The sequence below is a fragment of the Macrosteles quadrilineatus genome, unplaced genomic scaffold, assembly GCF_028750875.1.
Source record: "Macrosteles quadrilineatus isolate MER2022 unplaced genomic scaffold, UCM_ALF_1.0 Scaffold_8__2_contigs__length_117827958, whole genome shotgun sequence".
Taxonomy (NCBI): domain Eukaryota; kingdom Metazoa; phylum Arthropoda; class Insecta; order Hemiptera; family Cicadellidae; genus Macrosteles; species Macrosteles quadrilineatus.
The window spans coordinates 67,100,230-67,117,169 of record NW_026542601.1 but is presented as its reverse complement, the minus strand read 5'-3'; the positions used below and the strand labels follow the sequence as shown (position 1 = coordinate 67,117,169).

General features: G+C 34.4%; 1 protein-coding gene across 1 annotated transcript in view; it reads right to left on the bottom strand.

The window, feature by feature from the left end:
- The window catches only part of LOC128999692 (cardioacceleratory peptide receptor-like), a 132,425-nt gene extending 116,193 nt beyond the window's left edge, over positions 1 to 16,232 (bottom strand). Inside the window, exon 1 of the mRNA XM_054426319.1 lies at positions 16,146 to 16,232. Coding sequence (XP_054282294.1) covers positions 16,146 to 16,220 — 75 coding nt within the window. The 5' untranslated portion in view covers positions 16,221 to 16,232. The remainder of the gene's footprint in view (positions 1 to 16,145) is intronic.
- Positions 16,233 to 16,940: the final 708 nt, after the last annotated feature.

The following is a 16,940-nucleotide window of genomic DNA, read 5'->3' as shown; positions in this document are numbered from 1 at the left end:
CGTGTTTAATCTCACTTGGTTGGGATTTGCTTTCAAAACGTGATTCGAAATGGTTGCGGTATTTGTAAACAACAGCTAGAAAAATAATCTTGATCCGAACAGCTGTTCGTTATTTCATAGACGATTATGTGATAAAAATTGAACGAAAATTTGACAAAAATCGCACAAAACTGCATTTTTGAACGTCCGTAATTTTATTTACTAAGTAGTGAGGCTATATTTAAATCACTAAAGACACTCTCGCCAATCCAGTGAATACATTAAAATGACTTGGATCTTGATAGGTACTCTGGTTTTCACGGAGAAGATTGCGTAAAATGCCATCTTGAGTGTTACAGACAAAGGGAAAGACAGACAGACAGACAGACAGACAGAAATAGAGATAAGACTCGTTTCTGCTTCTTTAATGTATAACACGTAAAAATAACCTAAAAGTATATAATTCTGAGCAAAGTACAGACAAAACTCTAATTTTAGCGAATTTCCCATATAGGGAATAAGCTATTACCGTAGTACTCACGGTAAGACCTGGACCCGGGACCGATTTTTTTTTTCGTTTTGAGGTCCCTAGAGGTCAAAAACACCATCCGTTCAAATTCATATATATATATATATATTTATATATATATATATATATATATATATATATATATATATATATATATATATATATATATATATATATATATGTGTCCGTTAGCGCGATAACTCGAGCAAAAATGATCCGATTTTGATGAAATTTGGTACAAACGTGTAAACCTACGTTTATTCGAACGAGTTCGCGAACCAGCATGATCGGACCATGGGAACGGGGGTTTATGGGGGCTTTTATGGGGAAAAAATGGGTTTTTCCCATTTTTGACCCAAAAAACATAAAATTTTGCAATTTCTTTTGAAACTATTTTGTAGAGCTTAAAAAAACAAATAATTTAGTATATCGAAGCGTTATAATGCGCCTAACGGTTACGGAGAAAATTCAAAAAAATTGTAAATTTAAAATTCCCATGTTATTCTTATGGAGAATAAGTAAACTGTTGTAGTTTGCTTGTTTATAAACATATTTTGCACAAATTTGGAAAATGTTTTTATTTCTTACTAACTATTAACATTTTACATAAAAAACACTTTTACCCTCCCTGTTGCAGCAAACCTAAGTATGTTTTAAACTGATTCTATTTAAATAGGGAATAAATGTGATAATTTTAAGGAGACATTTTAGTGTAAATCCATTCAGGGAAATGGAAATTCGCTTAGTCTGCAGGTTTGCTGCGGCGGGGGTATTATTTATATAGATGATAACTGTAGGAAAATATAATGTGTAATACTGCACACGAGAGAAATGTTTACGCGCGAGCCACAGTTATACAAAAAACTATTCTATAAAATGTATGATCTCTCATGCGAAAAAATCTGTGAATAAAAGAGTTCCACCAAAAGATTTTTTTAATATATGCTATACTTTGCTGGGCTTATAACATTGGTTCGATGAATAATATGTGCTACATATCCTTCAAAATGTTTGGAGTAATTGTTTTGTACTGTTATAACAGAAGGGAAGCTGTATACTGTAAGAAACAGCTAGATGTTCTTCCAACGACTTCAAGTCACAACAGTTCATAGCCGCAACCACACATTCTCCGAGGTGGCTGACCATTACATACAAGTGTTGTTGGTGAAATGACAATTGCAACCTAACAATTGGTCAACTCCTCGTTGGCTATTTCTCCAGGGGAACTAGCAAACCCATTGTTCCTACAAACTCTTTTTGGCTATAAAATCGTAGGATTATCTTTTGAACAACACTTTTAGCAAAATTGTGTTTTGGTAATCAGCAGTTTTGCCTAAATGTAAACTATTCTGGATAATAGCGATCTATATTATTACTACAGCATAGAGATCGATAGATAATACAGGATTAGCTTCTAGTCATTGATTATTGCTTACAATATATGGTAAATTTAAGTGAAGCTACTAAAAGAATTAAAGTAATAAACAATTAATTTCTGTTGCGAACAATTCCAAAAATAGAAAAACCAATCCTAAGCTATGTAATAATCCCGTGTTTGGGGATCATCTTGTAATCTCACTGCAGATCTAAAAAAAAATCGGATTTGTTTTTAGAAGAAAATATTTTTTTCTGTAAAATGTATCTCCAGCTTTAGAAGTTAATTTGTAATTTAATCCAAAATATTTTAGCACGTGATTAAGAAACTTTTTGAACTCTTATTTTAACGTAATCATCATAATCACATAGCCACAAAATAAGTTAATTTATTTGTCTAACCATAAACGTAAATAACACAAACTATACAGTAATATGTGTAATGTAGAAACATATATCAACAAATTGTTTTTCCTAGAATAGTCTTTGTTGAGGTAGGTCAATTGCTCACCAGGCATTGGCAGTTTTCTTCAATTGCGACTGATTAAACGACACATCACACTGAGAAGTTGATGTTGTGCAATCCAATAAGTTCATATATTAAGCCTACCTTCTAATTAATATCAATGCGGTTCGTGTAAGGTATTTTTAACCTCTCACGATTCATATAAGGTATTTTTAACCTCTCAATTAGATTGGATACTACTCGAATGTTTTAATTCATTTTGATGAACAACAAAAAATATTGTAAAATCTTAAAATCTTTCCTTTGTAATCTTTTACAATATTTTTTTTACTTTCGGTTAAGACAACAATGAGAAACATATGATTGTAGGCTCAGGTCGTTCCCCTCATATAGGTTAGTTTTGGCAATCAGAATTTACGACTTTTTCCGCACGACGCTTTCGCTTGGGAAAGGCCCAATGTTTCTGAGCTTTTACAAGTTGTAATATCCTGCAGAAAATTAATATTACTTGTTAACATATGTTATGAAACAATTGTATAAACATATGTTATAATCACTGAGTATTCATTGTCTATTAAACAATTAGTTAACCATTACTATAAAATTTATACGATACGGTACATTATATATTGTACTATAATAATCATCATCAACGTATGTGAGCAGCCAACGGATTTAGATCCTGACATGTATTAAGCTGTTAATTCATAATCTACAGAATGATATAATCAACATTGTTATAATTATGGTAAGTGACTGCACTTCTGAAATCTAATGATGAATACATATTTTAATATAGAGCCATGATATGTTTAAAAATAGGGTACTTTCCTGTTAAAGGGAACATTCATTATTATCGATGATTTTTTCTCGATATATCGATATTAACTAATTGAAACATATCAGCTGACAACTACGCGATAAATATTGTTCAGTATCAACAGACAATAATTAAATGAAACTGTTCTAAAAAAAATAACCTAACATAACTAACCAAACTTGCTATAACATTAAAAAATTACGTGTTTAACTTGCCTTTTCTATTATCAAACCCAAACGGAATTTTTAATGGTCCAGCAAGTTTGGTTGGTTATGTTAGGTTAGCTTAGAATATTTTAGCCTAAACAAGATCGGTTAGTTGTTGTCAATTTGCAATGGATCGGAAAATAAAAATATCGATATATCGAGAAAAAATCATCGATAATAATGAATGTTCCCTTTAACAGGAAAGTACCAAAAATAGTTATCGATTAAGGAATAACTACTTAGGCCTCACTATGTCAGTCAACAGTTGAAGAATTTAGTACAGACGCATGTTTAAATTTATACAACTAAAGTCAAATTGAGTAGGTCAACACGGTAACAGTTAAGTAGAATAATGTAAATCAACATGCATAAGTAGATAGTTTATCCATAGATAACCTAAAAACAGGTGCAGGTAGGTTTAACATTACTATAATTGGGCATGCGGGCCTGTGAGTGTTTTGGAGTATTTTGGATGATGCGTACCTATTGTACATAAAGTTTTTTTTAAATAGTTTTGAATTTAGAAATATTTTATTTCTATGCATTACGTTGGCAACAGTTCAAAAACAAATGATTCCATTGTTATAAAACTAGAAATTTACAATTATTTTAATTTGTTTATTTTCTATGAAAGTTATCAATCTCTTCCTTCATTTCAAATTACTGGAACAAAACATTATTTAAATTTGTATTATAAGAAAAATAGAAGTAGCCTACATGAAGATTCGCCAAAACTCAAACTACATTCTACCCAAAATGAGTAGAATAATTCGGACCCATGTCAGAAATTGTCGAGTCAGATCTCACTGTGCCAAAAGAAAAAGCTTCATCTTGGATCGTTCCATACGTACAATATGGTTTGAAACGTATAATGATCTTGATTGATTTATTTAAATACTTTGTGACTTTCTTGTGAATTTTGTACAATTATTTTATTAAATCCATATGGTAATAGCAAATATGAATTAAAACCCAAGAAACCCTTCTCTTAAATAGTTTACTTGAAATATTATGTGGTTCTTTGTAAAGTAGGCTTGTTTTAAGGAGCATATATACATCAAACTATAATCATTGTTAATTCAAGATATTGATAGCTGTCCCACATTAAAACAGTATTGATAAGCCTAAATTGTAAAACCAAAAATAGTTCGCAAAAATATACTGAAATAGTAACAATCTATAGAATCAAAAAGATTTGTAATCACAATAATAACCAACTAACATCCAATCGAGTGGATTATTTCAATTCAGTATGTAAGACATTAAAAACTGAGATGTGCATGTAGACACAGGAAGCGACTGTATTACATGCTTCACTTACTTTTAATCTTGGTTCACTCGCTTGATCTTCCGGATGTGGATGTGCTTGGATAACGAATAACAATATAAATGAATCTAGTTAAAGATATTACCTTTTATTTATTTATTTATACACAATTTACAATAAATTATTGTAGTCTTTTCTTGAAATCTTTGTAGTGCGTCTTCCGATATAACCTTATTAAACTTTGTGTAGGAAAAACACTGATACGGAGGTTTGCACAGCACTGTGACATTTTTATAATAGATGAGTGAACGAAGTGAACGAATCTATGTATCGTGTATAGCGGAGTCGGAGAAAAGTTGTCTGTGAGTGTGTTCGCACCAAAAACTCAAGAACCGTTGCACTTATAGCGTTCAAATTTTGCACAAATAATTATGACACCAGTGGGAAGACCTCATTAAAATTCTAGACGATTCCGTTCAGTAGTAATTATAACAACCTTTAGAAACATTTTTAAATTTGTCCCATAAGAATAACATTAGGAGCTACCTTCTTCTTCTTCTTATTTGTTTACGTTTTGCGACCAACAATTTTGTTGTCTACTTAAGACAGAGAGAACGACTTTTACTCTAAGCTATTTCATTCATGGAGTAAACAGTTTGACGTCTATGAATATATATAATTATAATTTCACAGGTTTCAGAATAATGTTGTTTAAGTTAATTACATTTCACAACTTTCTGAATAATAAATTGAACTTTACAATATTAATCGGCAGCTATATACCGTTTATATTCAGTATTAAAATTCACCTTTAAATTAAAAATATATATGTATATATTTAGAACAAAGCAGCTTTTTACAGTATTCAATTTAATGTTGGCATTGAATATTAAATATTCAAAGATGTTAGTTATACCACAGAAAACGTAGTACGTTTTCTGTGGTTATACTAAACTGCTATGCGAAGGGGGGGGGGGGGGGAACAGGTCCACGACGTAGAGAGTGGTAAAGGAAGCAGAAAGGTGAGCAGAGCGGAATGTGGAAATCGTTTGTGACTGTTAAATTAATATATCTGTAATACTTAAATGCTATGGAAAGAGAAGGAAACAGGTCTACGATGTAGGAAGTAGTGAAGGCAGTAGTCAAGGCGAGCGCTCCGGAGTGTGGAAAGCCTTTGTGACAGTTATAATAATGGATCTACAATTCTAAAAACGCAATGGGAAGGGAGAGAAACAGGTCCACGACATAGGAAGTGGTGAAGGAAGTAGTCGAGGCGACCATTCCGGAGCGTGGGAACCCTTTGTGACAGTTAGGTTAATGTACCTGCAATACTAAAATGTCATAGGAAGGGAGGGAAACATGTCCACGACGTAGGAAGTGGTGATGGAAGTAGTCAAGGTGAGCAGTCCGGAGTGTTGGGACCCTTTGTGACAGTTAGGTTAATGTACCTGAAATACTAAAATGTCATAGGAAGGGAGGGAAACATGTCCACGACGTAGGAAGTGGTGATGGAAGTAGTCAAGGTGAGCAGTCCTGAGTGTGGGGACCCTTTGTGACAGTTAGGTTAATGTACCTGCAATACTAAAATGTCATAGGAAGGGAGGGAAACATGTCCACGACGTAGGAAGTAGGTGATGGAAGTAGTCAAGGCGAGCAGTCCGGAGTGTGGAAAGCCTTTGTGACAGTTATAATAATGGATCTACAATTCTAAAAACGCAATGGGAAGGGAGAGAAACAGGTCCACGACATAGGAAGTGGTGAAGGAAGTAGTCGAGGCGACCATTCCGGAGCGTGGGAACCCTTTGTGACAGTTAGGTTAATGTACCTGCAATACTAAAATGTCATAGGAAGGGAGGGAAACATGTCCACGACGTAGGAAGTGGTGATGGAAGTAGTCAAGGTGAGCAGTCCGGAGTGTTGGGACCCTTTGTGACAGTTAGGTTAATGTACCTGAAATACTAAAATGTCATAGGAAGGGAGGGAAACATGTCCACGACGTAGGAAGTGGTGATGGAAGTAGTCAAGGTGAGCAGTCCTGAGTGTGGGGACCCTTTGTGACAGTTAGGTTAATGTACCTGCAATACTAAAATGTCATAGGAAGGGAGGGAAACATGTCCACGACGTAGGAAGTAGGTGATGGAAGTAGTCAAGGCGAGCAGTCCGGAGTGTGGGGACCTTTTGTGACAGTTAGGTTAATGTACCTGCAATACTAAAATGCCATAGGAAGGGAGGTAAACATGTCCACGACGTAGGAAGTGGTGATGGAAGTAGTCAAGGCGAGCAGTCCGGAGTGTGGGAACCCTTTGTGACAGTTAGATTAATGGATCTGCCATAGTAAAATGCTAAAGGAAGGGAGGGAAACAGGTCCACGACGTAGGAAGTGGTGAAGGAAGTAGTCAAGGTGAGCAGTCCGGAGTGTGGGAACCCGTTGTGACAGTTAGATTAATGTACTTGCAATACTAAAATGCCATAGGAAGGGAGGGAAACATGTCCACGACGTAGGAAGTGGTGATGGAAGTAGTCAAGGCGAGCAGTCCGGAGTGTGGGGACCCTTTGTGACAGTTAGGTTAATGTACCTGCAATACTAAAATGCCATAGGAAGGGAGAGAAACAGGTCCACGACGTAGGAAGTGGTGAAGGAATTAGTCAAGGTGAGCAGTCCGGAGTGTGGGAACCCTTTGTAACAGTTAGATTAATGGATCTGCAATAATAAAATGCTAAAGGAAGGGAGGGAAACAGGTCCACGACGTAGGAAGTGGTGATGGAAGTAGTCAAGGTGAGCAGTCGGGAGTGTGGGGACCCTTCATTAGTTAGATAAACATATATTGGATTTTTAATCATTTTTAGATGATATAATTACGATATCGTTGTTTTCAATCATCATAGTAAGCCATACGATATTTTTTAGGAGATTCCTTACATCGTGCTTTGGCAATTATGTTAAGTTAGATTAGTTCAGTTTGGCTTAGTTTTGTTTATGATAGGCCTCATAACTAATATGGAAATGGGCTTCATTTAATCAAAAGACATGTTGTACAGGAACGATGGATTTACCTCCTATCGATAACTGTTGGAAATCCATTACGTATATTACCAATGACTTTGGTTAATTAATGGATGAGAAGTTAGGATTGTTGTTGACTAAGATTTGGCTGATTTGCCCATACAAATAACATTGTGTTCACCAGTGACACCGGTAAGTAGGCTTGGTGTGGGTGGACTCTTTCATTACTGCGCTCATGTTCACTCATCCCGTTACGCGCAGAATAAGCGTACTACTAGTTATTTCTCAGTCGACTTTACCAAATCAAATTTATATTTGTAATAATTGCCCTGTATTGTATGTAGCAGCAAACCTAAGTATAAACTAAGTAAAACTAAGGTTATTTTAATAGGAAATAATCTGTTATTTTAGGGGAATAATTGTGTTAAAGTCCAATCAGGTAAATAGCAATTCGCCTAGTTTGCAGGTTTGCCGTGGTAAGGGCATTTCTTTGTATTATAGCTCACATTTACTCACACCATTTTAAATTAATTGGTATGCGTTCAATTCCTATTTATAAAAAGTTAATTTTTTTTGTTTTGATTAACATTTGACTCAGTAATTGAAACATTAATAAATTCTTGGTTTTTCAGATAATTATTTTGTTCAAAAGTACAGTACTCTTCTCCTTTGAACTTTCCAAAGTACAGCACGAGTTTGAAAATCTATCTCAGTATCTATCTTATCGTTTCCGTGAACCATAGCATAAACTATAGCATAAATCAACCATAGCATCCTTTCTTTTCATGGCATTTCTTGTTAGCGTAATAATTGAAAAGGATCGGGGATTGCACCCAATCTTATGTCAAACTAATTTTCAAAACTACAGTTGAATAATCTTTTATTGGCATCCATACAATGAAAAACTGCTCTTGGAATTTCAATCTGGAAGAGAACCAATTTACAAGGTTTCAAGTATTAGACCGTAGACGAGGTCCAGGGCCTGTCTTATTCAACTTGGCCATCATCAGTCAAATGCAGAGATTTTCTAGAAAATCAATTCAAATAGTCTTTTAAATTAATTTTTGTGATCAGTGATAGTTTTTATGGTTATTGTGTCAGTTATTTGGATACCCTTTATAGAACTTTTTGGTACTTTGGTATTATTACCGATCACACCTAACTTAACCTATAATAACTTATAACTTAACCTAACCTAACCTAAGGGTGGTTAGGTTAGGTTAGGTTAATGAGATTTTGTTATTTAAACTAAATAAAATCTTATTTGGAAGTCGATATTTGATGTGGTCGGTATAGTAACAAAGTTTTAAGCATATTTAGTAGTAGGGTAATTATGTGAAATTGACTAAGACACCTGAGAAAAAAAAAACAATTATAATTTGAATGAAAACAATATTAATATTATTGCTTCACTGTTTTTTTTATGAGTTTACATACTGTAAGTGCACTTCTTATCATAGGCTACATCATATTATTAACCCTCTTCATATTCACAACAAAAAGACGCCCTACCATCTTTTTTTGGGTTATCCTTAATTGTATTAAATGTAAAAGGGAGTAGGCATATATTTGATTTATGATATGGATATTAATTGATTCCCTAGGACACTCTTAGGGCCATACAAAAATAATATAAATATCTAGTCCACATTAATTCGACCAACAATGCCAACCGGAGTCATAAGTGGTATCAAATTATTTCATTACAAGCTGCTATACCCGTGCTTTGCAAAGGGAAGAAAATGTGACCTAGAGCTATTAAAGTGGTGCTGATGTGTTTTAAAATACAGCAACTCTATGATTTAGCTTGAAAATATAAACTGATTTAGAAGCGTAAAACTACTTACTTTCAAACCCCTACTTTTGATGCTAATAGATCCATAAGAATATGACAACATACCTTAGTGTAGCATTAGCATCAATTTCTTCATATTGATGCATCATGAATGACATGTTTTACCATAATCCTTCAATTTTAGTCAAGCTTCTTCACATGTAGCTTACTATATAAATTAAAAAATTAAACTTTGAACAATACTTTACAAAACGTATACTACCTAACTTTAAAACCAAATATAACCCTCCTCAATCTACATCAAGCGTCACAAACATCTTTTTCGAGTAAATAAACAAATGCCAGTTCATTGTACTGACCAGCTGTTTCATTAACTAAATTAAATTAAATCATTTAAACAATGGAAGCATGCCAGGCCCTTTGGAAACCGTCCTGTGGGGCAGAGCCCTTAGGTAATTCGTCCATTCAATACTTTTCGGCAAATCTACACACTCTAAGCTTCATTTTGATGTGCCATATGCCTATATTTTTATTTGGTAAATGACCTTAACCGTTTACATAAAATTTGATTGTATCACTCTAATAATATAATAGATTTTACAAGCTGCATTGCATCGGTTAAATTTAATCGGAGGTTTGAGAGTTCAAAACTATCTTAAAATGAGTAAAGATTTACAAACCTTCCAACATAGATCGTACACCAAAATAATTTATAGGAATTCACAAATATTCTGGTAGGTTATAATAATTTGTTAGTATAATGATTTCGTTTCGTATTGGTATAAACATTTAATTTCTGTCATGTTGGTATTATATACAAACATATGATTAGTGTCATTTTTTAAAAGCACATTTTCGTTTATTTATGTTTATAGAATAAGTCAACTAGATTTTTGGCAGACTAAACTCTTGTTTCAAAATTCACCGTTAGGTTGAGTTCGTTGGTAAACAGGAGTTGAGATGAACAACAAGCAAAATGCCGTTGATACAGCCAGATGTTGACGCCCTCAGTCGGAAGAAGCTTCCCCTGTACGGCCCCTTGGACATTCAGGACTACAAGGAATACTTGACTGATGAATCAAAAAGGTTTGCGCACTACTTCTCCAACCCGTTTCCTCGCCAACTGCAAGTAGAGCACTTTACATTTCTCTACCAGATTGGCGCTGGCGCTTTCGGAACTGTGCTTCTCGTGAGGTACAGGCAGTTTGGAACGTTCTACGCCATGAAAGTGCTGAGCAAGAAGAACCTAGTGGAGCGAAACTATGTCAAGAAGGCTTTGAACGAGAAGCTAATTCTCCAGAGCCTCAATTGTCCTTTCACCATCAGCTTGCTGAACTTCTCCCAGGACAATTCGAACATTTACTTCTTCCTTCCCTTCATCAGCGGCGGAGAACTCTTCGTCCGGATGACTCAATGTGGCAAATTCAGTGATAATGAATCCAAGTTTTACGCTGCTCAAGTAATCTTAACTTTCGAGTATTTGCACAAATGTGGAATCATCTATAGAGACCTTAAGCCTGAGAACATCTTGCTGGATCATTTCGGGTACATCAAACTAACAGACTTCGGTTTGTCAAAATTAGTTCCTCAGAGGACTTACACATTTTGTGGAACTCCTGACTATATAGCACCTGAAATCATATTGGGTCAAGGTTACGGGATGGGTGTGGATTGGTGGGCCTTGGGAGTCTTCATGTATGAAATGTCCTGCGGTAAAACCCCGTTCTTGGGCATCAACGAACACGCCACCTACACAAACATTATTATTGTGAAGTACGACATGCCAAAAGATTTCGATAAAGATTTGAAACACTTGATTGAAAACCTGCTGCAAAGCGATGTTACAAAAAGGATTGGGAATTTGAAATCTGGCGTAGAAGACGTGAAGAACCACCCTTGGTTTGGAGAGATAAACTGGCTTGCTCTCCTAAACAGGAAAGTAGCACCTCCTTTTGTACCGTCTGATACTAAAGAGATATCCAAAAGTGCGTTCCCTGGCATGAAGCAGATTACTGATTGGGAAGTAGCGAAAGAAGACTTGTACAAAGATATTTTTTCGGATTTTTAACCGTCGTAGATGTTCTTTGTATAAAGCTCAACTTTCTCAGCTCCTACCATATGAGTAACAAGTACGATAAAGTTTATAATTTTTAGTAATGTTCATCAAGTCGGTTATCAAGTCTAAACACGGTCAACCGTAAACTTAATTCGTAGGAATTGCATTTGTCTGGAGCGTCTGGAGTCTGCGTTGCTTCAAACGTCATATTTATGTTCCATTTATGAAACGACTTCTTTGATGCGGTTTTATAGTTAGTGGTTGAGCTAATATTATACGTGATTTATTTAGGTACTGTGACACTGTTTTATTTAAGTTAAACATTAAATGTAAATTTATCTTCATTTTGATGATCCAGAATCATAAAATTAATTATTTATAATTTTTAAACTTATACTTTAATATGCACCCTCTGTAAACGGGTTCATCTTCTTTTCACTCCATTTTTTTTACTTTGGATCAATTTGACCCTGAATTCGGAATATTTTTTTACATTTAATATAAGTATGTAAACATTGATTGTGACAAAAATTAGATGGAAACGTTTTGTGGACAAAGTAGTCTAAATTGCATTTGAACGTAGCAGTGATTATACCCACCTGCCTTAGAATAAATCTTCAACTATTGTAGAGTCGTTAGGTTTTATTTATGCAGTCATTCAGCATCTTATTTGAATACGGATGATTAATTCAGGCAAAAACTTTCCTAATGGACTTAAAAATGTCCTATCTCAATCGTTAAAACTTATTTGTTTAGGTTAATAGTTAATTGGTTGGTTTTACTGCTGTATTTCTGTAAATTAAAACAGTAGCGTTAAATACATTAAATTTACTCTTTGCTTTGTAATTTCATGAACATTTGCGAGAAAAATAGATAAATGTTGTTTTGTTTCAGGCTTCACAAGAAAAGAGTGGTCTCAGGAGAAAGGATTCCTTAAAACAGGACATTTTCGAATTCCCACGAGAGCCTACTAGTAGATAGCGAGATCGAATCTTATAGACTCTTTTAACAATTTACTTTTGGTGTGCGTGGTTCAACTTTTTTTCAAAAATAGGCCTACATTTAAAAACTGAATTAATTCCAAAGCTTATCCAGATACGTATTGGTTTTTTTTAGTTGATTGTTTCTCTGCAACAAATATTTTAACTTTTACCTGAATTAACTACAAATTGGTTTTTATTTACTTTAAATTGTCTCTTTTATATCTAATACTCGAAAGAAAACGTCTTAGACAAGCCGTCCTTTGGGAGGTGATGGTTTGAATTACAAAAAGCTGGGGGTAACACATTAAAGATAGATGGTAAAATACAAATAAGTTTTTGTCAGAAACTATTAGCGTAGTCACAATAAAACCGTTGTACCATATTGGTTTTTGTCATGATACAGTCGTAGACTGGTATAATTTTTTGTTGTTATTATGTTTATCAAATAATATTATTTTTTTATCAACAATTATTATTTAACCATATTTGCTGTGTGATGAATTTTACCTATATCAGCATACGGTACTTAACTGTGCACAATGTATATGTTCCATTGAATTAAGAAAATTCCGAAAATTGTTTGTTAACTAAGAGTGTGGCCATTTAATTGACAAGTTTACCAATCTCATAACCAAAGATATAAATGAAGAAGGGATGGGAACAGACCATTTAAACTTCATTGGCAGACCAAGTGGTTAAGTCGAAGCAAGTTGAAGTACTCCGATTACCGTCATAGTGTAAGCTCAATACAACTTTTGATATAATTTAGTTAAGTATCAAACTATTTTGTTGATAGCTGAGAAATATCTTGTGGAATCAGTTTTTCATATGTAAATTTTTGGGTAGTAAATAAAACATTTGGAAATTTATACGCAACAAATATCATGTAAAACAGATTTTGATGTAGAAACGTTGATTTAATATGGTACAAAAAGGTAGATGCTAATATGTTGTAAAACTATATTTGTTTAAACAAAATACACAAATAAATCTTATCGTCTAGTCTATCTAACTCTTTGGTGAACGTATAAGCTATGAATCTAATGGTTACTGTAAAATAATGTAATACTGTAGAGAAAAAAAAATTAATTTATAAAAATGAACACGACTGCCTAAAAAAATTAGGTTGCCAATGACACAGAAAAAAACACTTATAATATTGAAGGATTATAACACCTATAGGACTGATTAATTTTGATGTTTGCCATATAAATTATTTCTCATTATAGTTCAAGAACCTCTAAATGTTTCATGGATAATAATTTTCAAAAAGGATCTGTCCAAATCATATTGTTTCCAAAAGTTCACAACAAATTTTGATAATGTTCCTCTATAACCAATAAACAATCCAATTCCCTTCATTTTTGAAATTTTGAAATGTTGCTTGAAATATTCAAACGTTGATTCAAACCTTTTTTCTTTTCCTTATTCACTTCATTAGGTTGATTTGATATCTAATTGTTGGATCGAGAATCATCGCTTTGTTTGTTTACTCTTCTAGTGCTTATCCGTTAGAAGAAAGACAATGCTATGTCAATGCTTCATGCACTTCCCATGTTTTAAATCTTTTTCTGAAGGCGTTTGTTATAATATTTCTTATTTATTTTTTCTTTTATAACGAGGATAACTATCATCAATCGATGTGGTTACAGTACTAATACTTTTTTAATTAAAGCTTTTGTTGTTATAATGATATGGCGTATATCCATAGTTAAATAAAAATAATTCACGACTAGCTGATAGGTCATTTACATACCACCAGCATTGATGGTTCCCAGATGTGCATGAATTAATAGAATCGCATTTTATAATTTTAGTGTTATATATTAAGACTTGTGCCAATTTTAACTTTGTATTCCTTATAGTTTGTTTTAAAAACCGTGTCATTTTCAAGGTTATTTCAGATTCAGTTTACTGTATCCCAAAATGGTGTATTCTTTGATAGAACATCTGTAAACCTGCTTGTACAATACTGACTATTGTAGTATACATGTCTCGTTATAGAATTGTAGAATTTCGTAGAATAAAAGAGCGTCAGCGGAAGCAATTTGAAAATTATAACAGTATATTAAATATAATAATGCTAAAAAATAACGTCTTACAAAATTCAATTCTGATAGATAACAAATTACCAAGAAATATGTTTATTCTGTACTAGCTGTACCCGCGGGCTTTGCCCCGTTTAACTTCATAAGTATTCGCATGGCTCATTCACGTCCTAGTTGAAGTTCGTTCGCTACGCTCACTCACCTTTTGGTTGGAAATTAGCTGTTGTCATAAATAAAAAAAAAAATAGTGCTGCACCCTGTTGGTAATCCTTGTAACTTTTATGCTATTGAACATCATAGAACAGAACCAACTTGTTTAATTGAAACAGCTGTTAAGATTCATTGATTCCTTTAAGGTTAACATGGGGAACTACAGAGCCACTGGGGCGGAGCCCGAAAGGATTTTTGGGATAATAATATGCTTTAATGTTAATCGGGAATGTGAGCTATCATCATGCCAAATTTCAGCCCAATCCGTCCAGTAGTTAATGCGTGATTGAGCAACACACACACACACACAAACACACACACAAACTCACAAACTTTCAGATTTATAATATTAGTAAGATACTTTTAAAAAGTAAATTTTTTTGTTATGAACCCTGTTTGTTAGGATACGTGTTTTGACGCTATACTCCACTGATTTATTTTCGTTTAAAGTTACTAGTATTCATTAACAATGCTGTAATTTATAAAAATGCATTGCACAAAAAATAAATCATGACTTCATATTTAAGCTATTTTATTTAGACTTTTTCATATATTCCTTTTTAATATTTTTAGATCAATTTTGATTTGGTTATATCACAATAAGTTTTGATCGCTAAACCATTGTAATAGTCAAAGGTTAAACTAAAAACCACCTTCAACAGGCGAAAAGTTGTCTAACTCAAATTGTTTGGAGCAACGATTATAGGTTTGCAAATTACTTTCCATACAAAAATGTGTACAACAGCTAACCTTCAACAGATAGGTCTAATTTATTATTATTACAAGTATTATTATATTTTTAAACCAGTTGTTAAGTAACAATTAACATTTAAGTTTTTTTTTTATTCCGAATAATTTATTCGTTTATTAACTTGCAAATAAAAAAAGTAAAGACAGTAAGGCTAATAAAAATTTCTAAAAGAGACGATGTATGGATTTGACATAAGATTCCATCCGTGGCTGCTTATTTACATTTAATAAACATTTTGAAACTGCAATCATACTGCTCGAGTTTTATGTTACAGTATTAATACGGTACTTGCTCCGTTAATCGACGGTGGAAAATCACCATTTCATTCAAATCCCAATCAAAAGAAACGTAGAAATGTAGACAGCGTTTTCCGTAAATACCCTAGTGTTAAACGACTGTAGGTTTAAATTATATACTTCATTACTCAACATGTTTCAGGAAAAATATTGCACGTTCATAATTTCGCTAAACAATTTTGAAAATTAAATATTAATGCAGCATACCTTTACAATTCATTATAGAGCTAAAATGTTTGTACCTGTCCAAACTAATTGTATTTACAAAAATATAAATATAAATTATTTATATAGTAGAAAAGAATAATTGATTGAGAATGTAAGAAACAAGTATGGTTCTGTATTTTACAGTTCAACCAACCTCATAGAAGTAGAAGGAATTTATGTCAGTTTCGTTGTCGTTGACGCAGACCCAGCCGGAGCAGTTGCGACCCATGACGACGAGCGCGCGTCGCGACGCGGACTGAGAACAGACGACGCGCCGCGACACTGCGTTGCGTGCGTCGGACTATAGACACGCGTCGCGGCGCAAACTAGCCAAGTTTGGACTGTAGACACGCGTCGCGGTGCAAACTAGCCAAGTTTGGACTGTAGACACGTGTCACGACGCAAACTAGCCAAGTTTGGACTGTAGACACGCGTCGCGGCGCAAACTAGCCAAGTTTGGACTGTAGACACGCGTCACGACGCAAACTGGCCAAGTTTGGACTGTAGACACGCGTCGCGGCGCAAACTAGCCAAGTTTGGACCGTAGACACGCGTCACGGCGCAAACTAGCCAAGTTTGGACCGTAGACACGCGTCGCGGCGCAAACTAGCCAAGTTTGGACTGTAGACACGCGTCGCGGCGCAAACTAGCCAAGTTTGGACCGTAGACACGCGTCGCGGTGCAAACTAGCCAAGTTTGGACCGTAGACACGCGTCGCGGTGCAAACTAGCCAAGTTTGGACCGTAGACACGCGTCACGACGCAAACTAGAGAAGTTTGTTCAGTAACCACGTGTCACAACGCACACTAGCGCAGTTAAGTTTGGAGTGTAGACACACGTCTCTACGCGAACTAACCAAGTTTGGAGTGTAGACACACGTCTCTACGCGAACTAACCAAGTTTGGAGTGTAGACACACGTCTCTACGCGAACTAACCAAGTTTGGACTA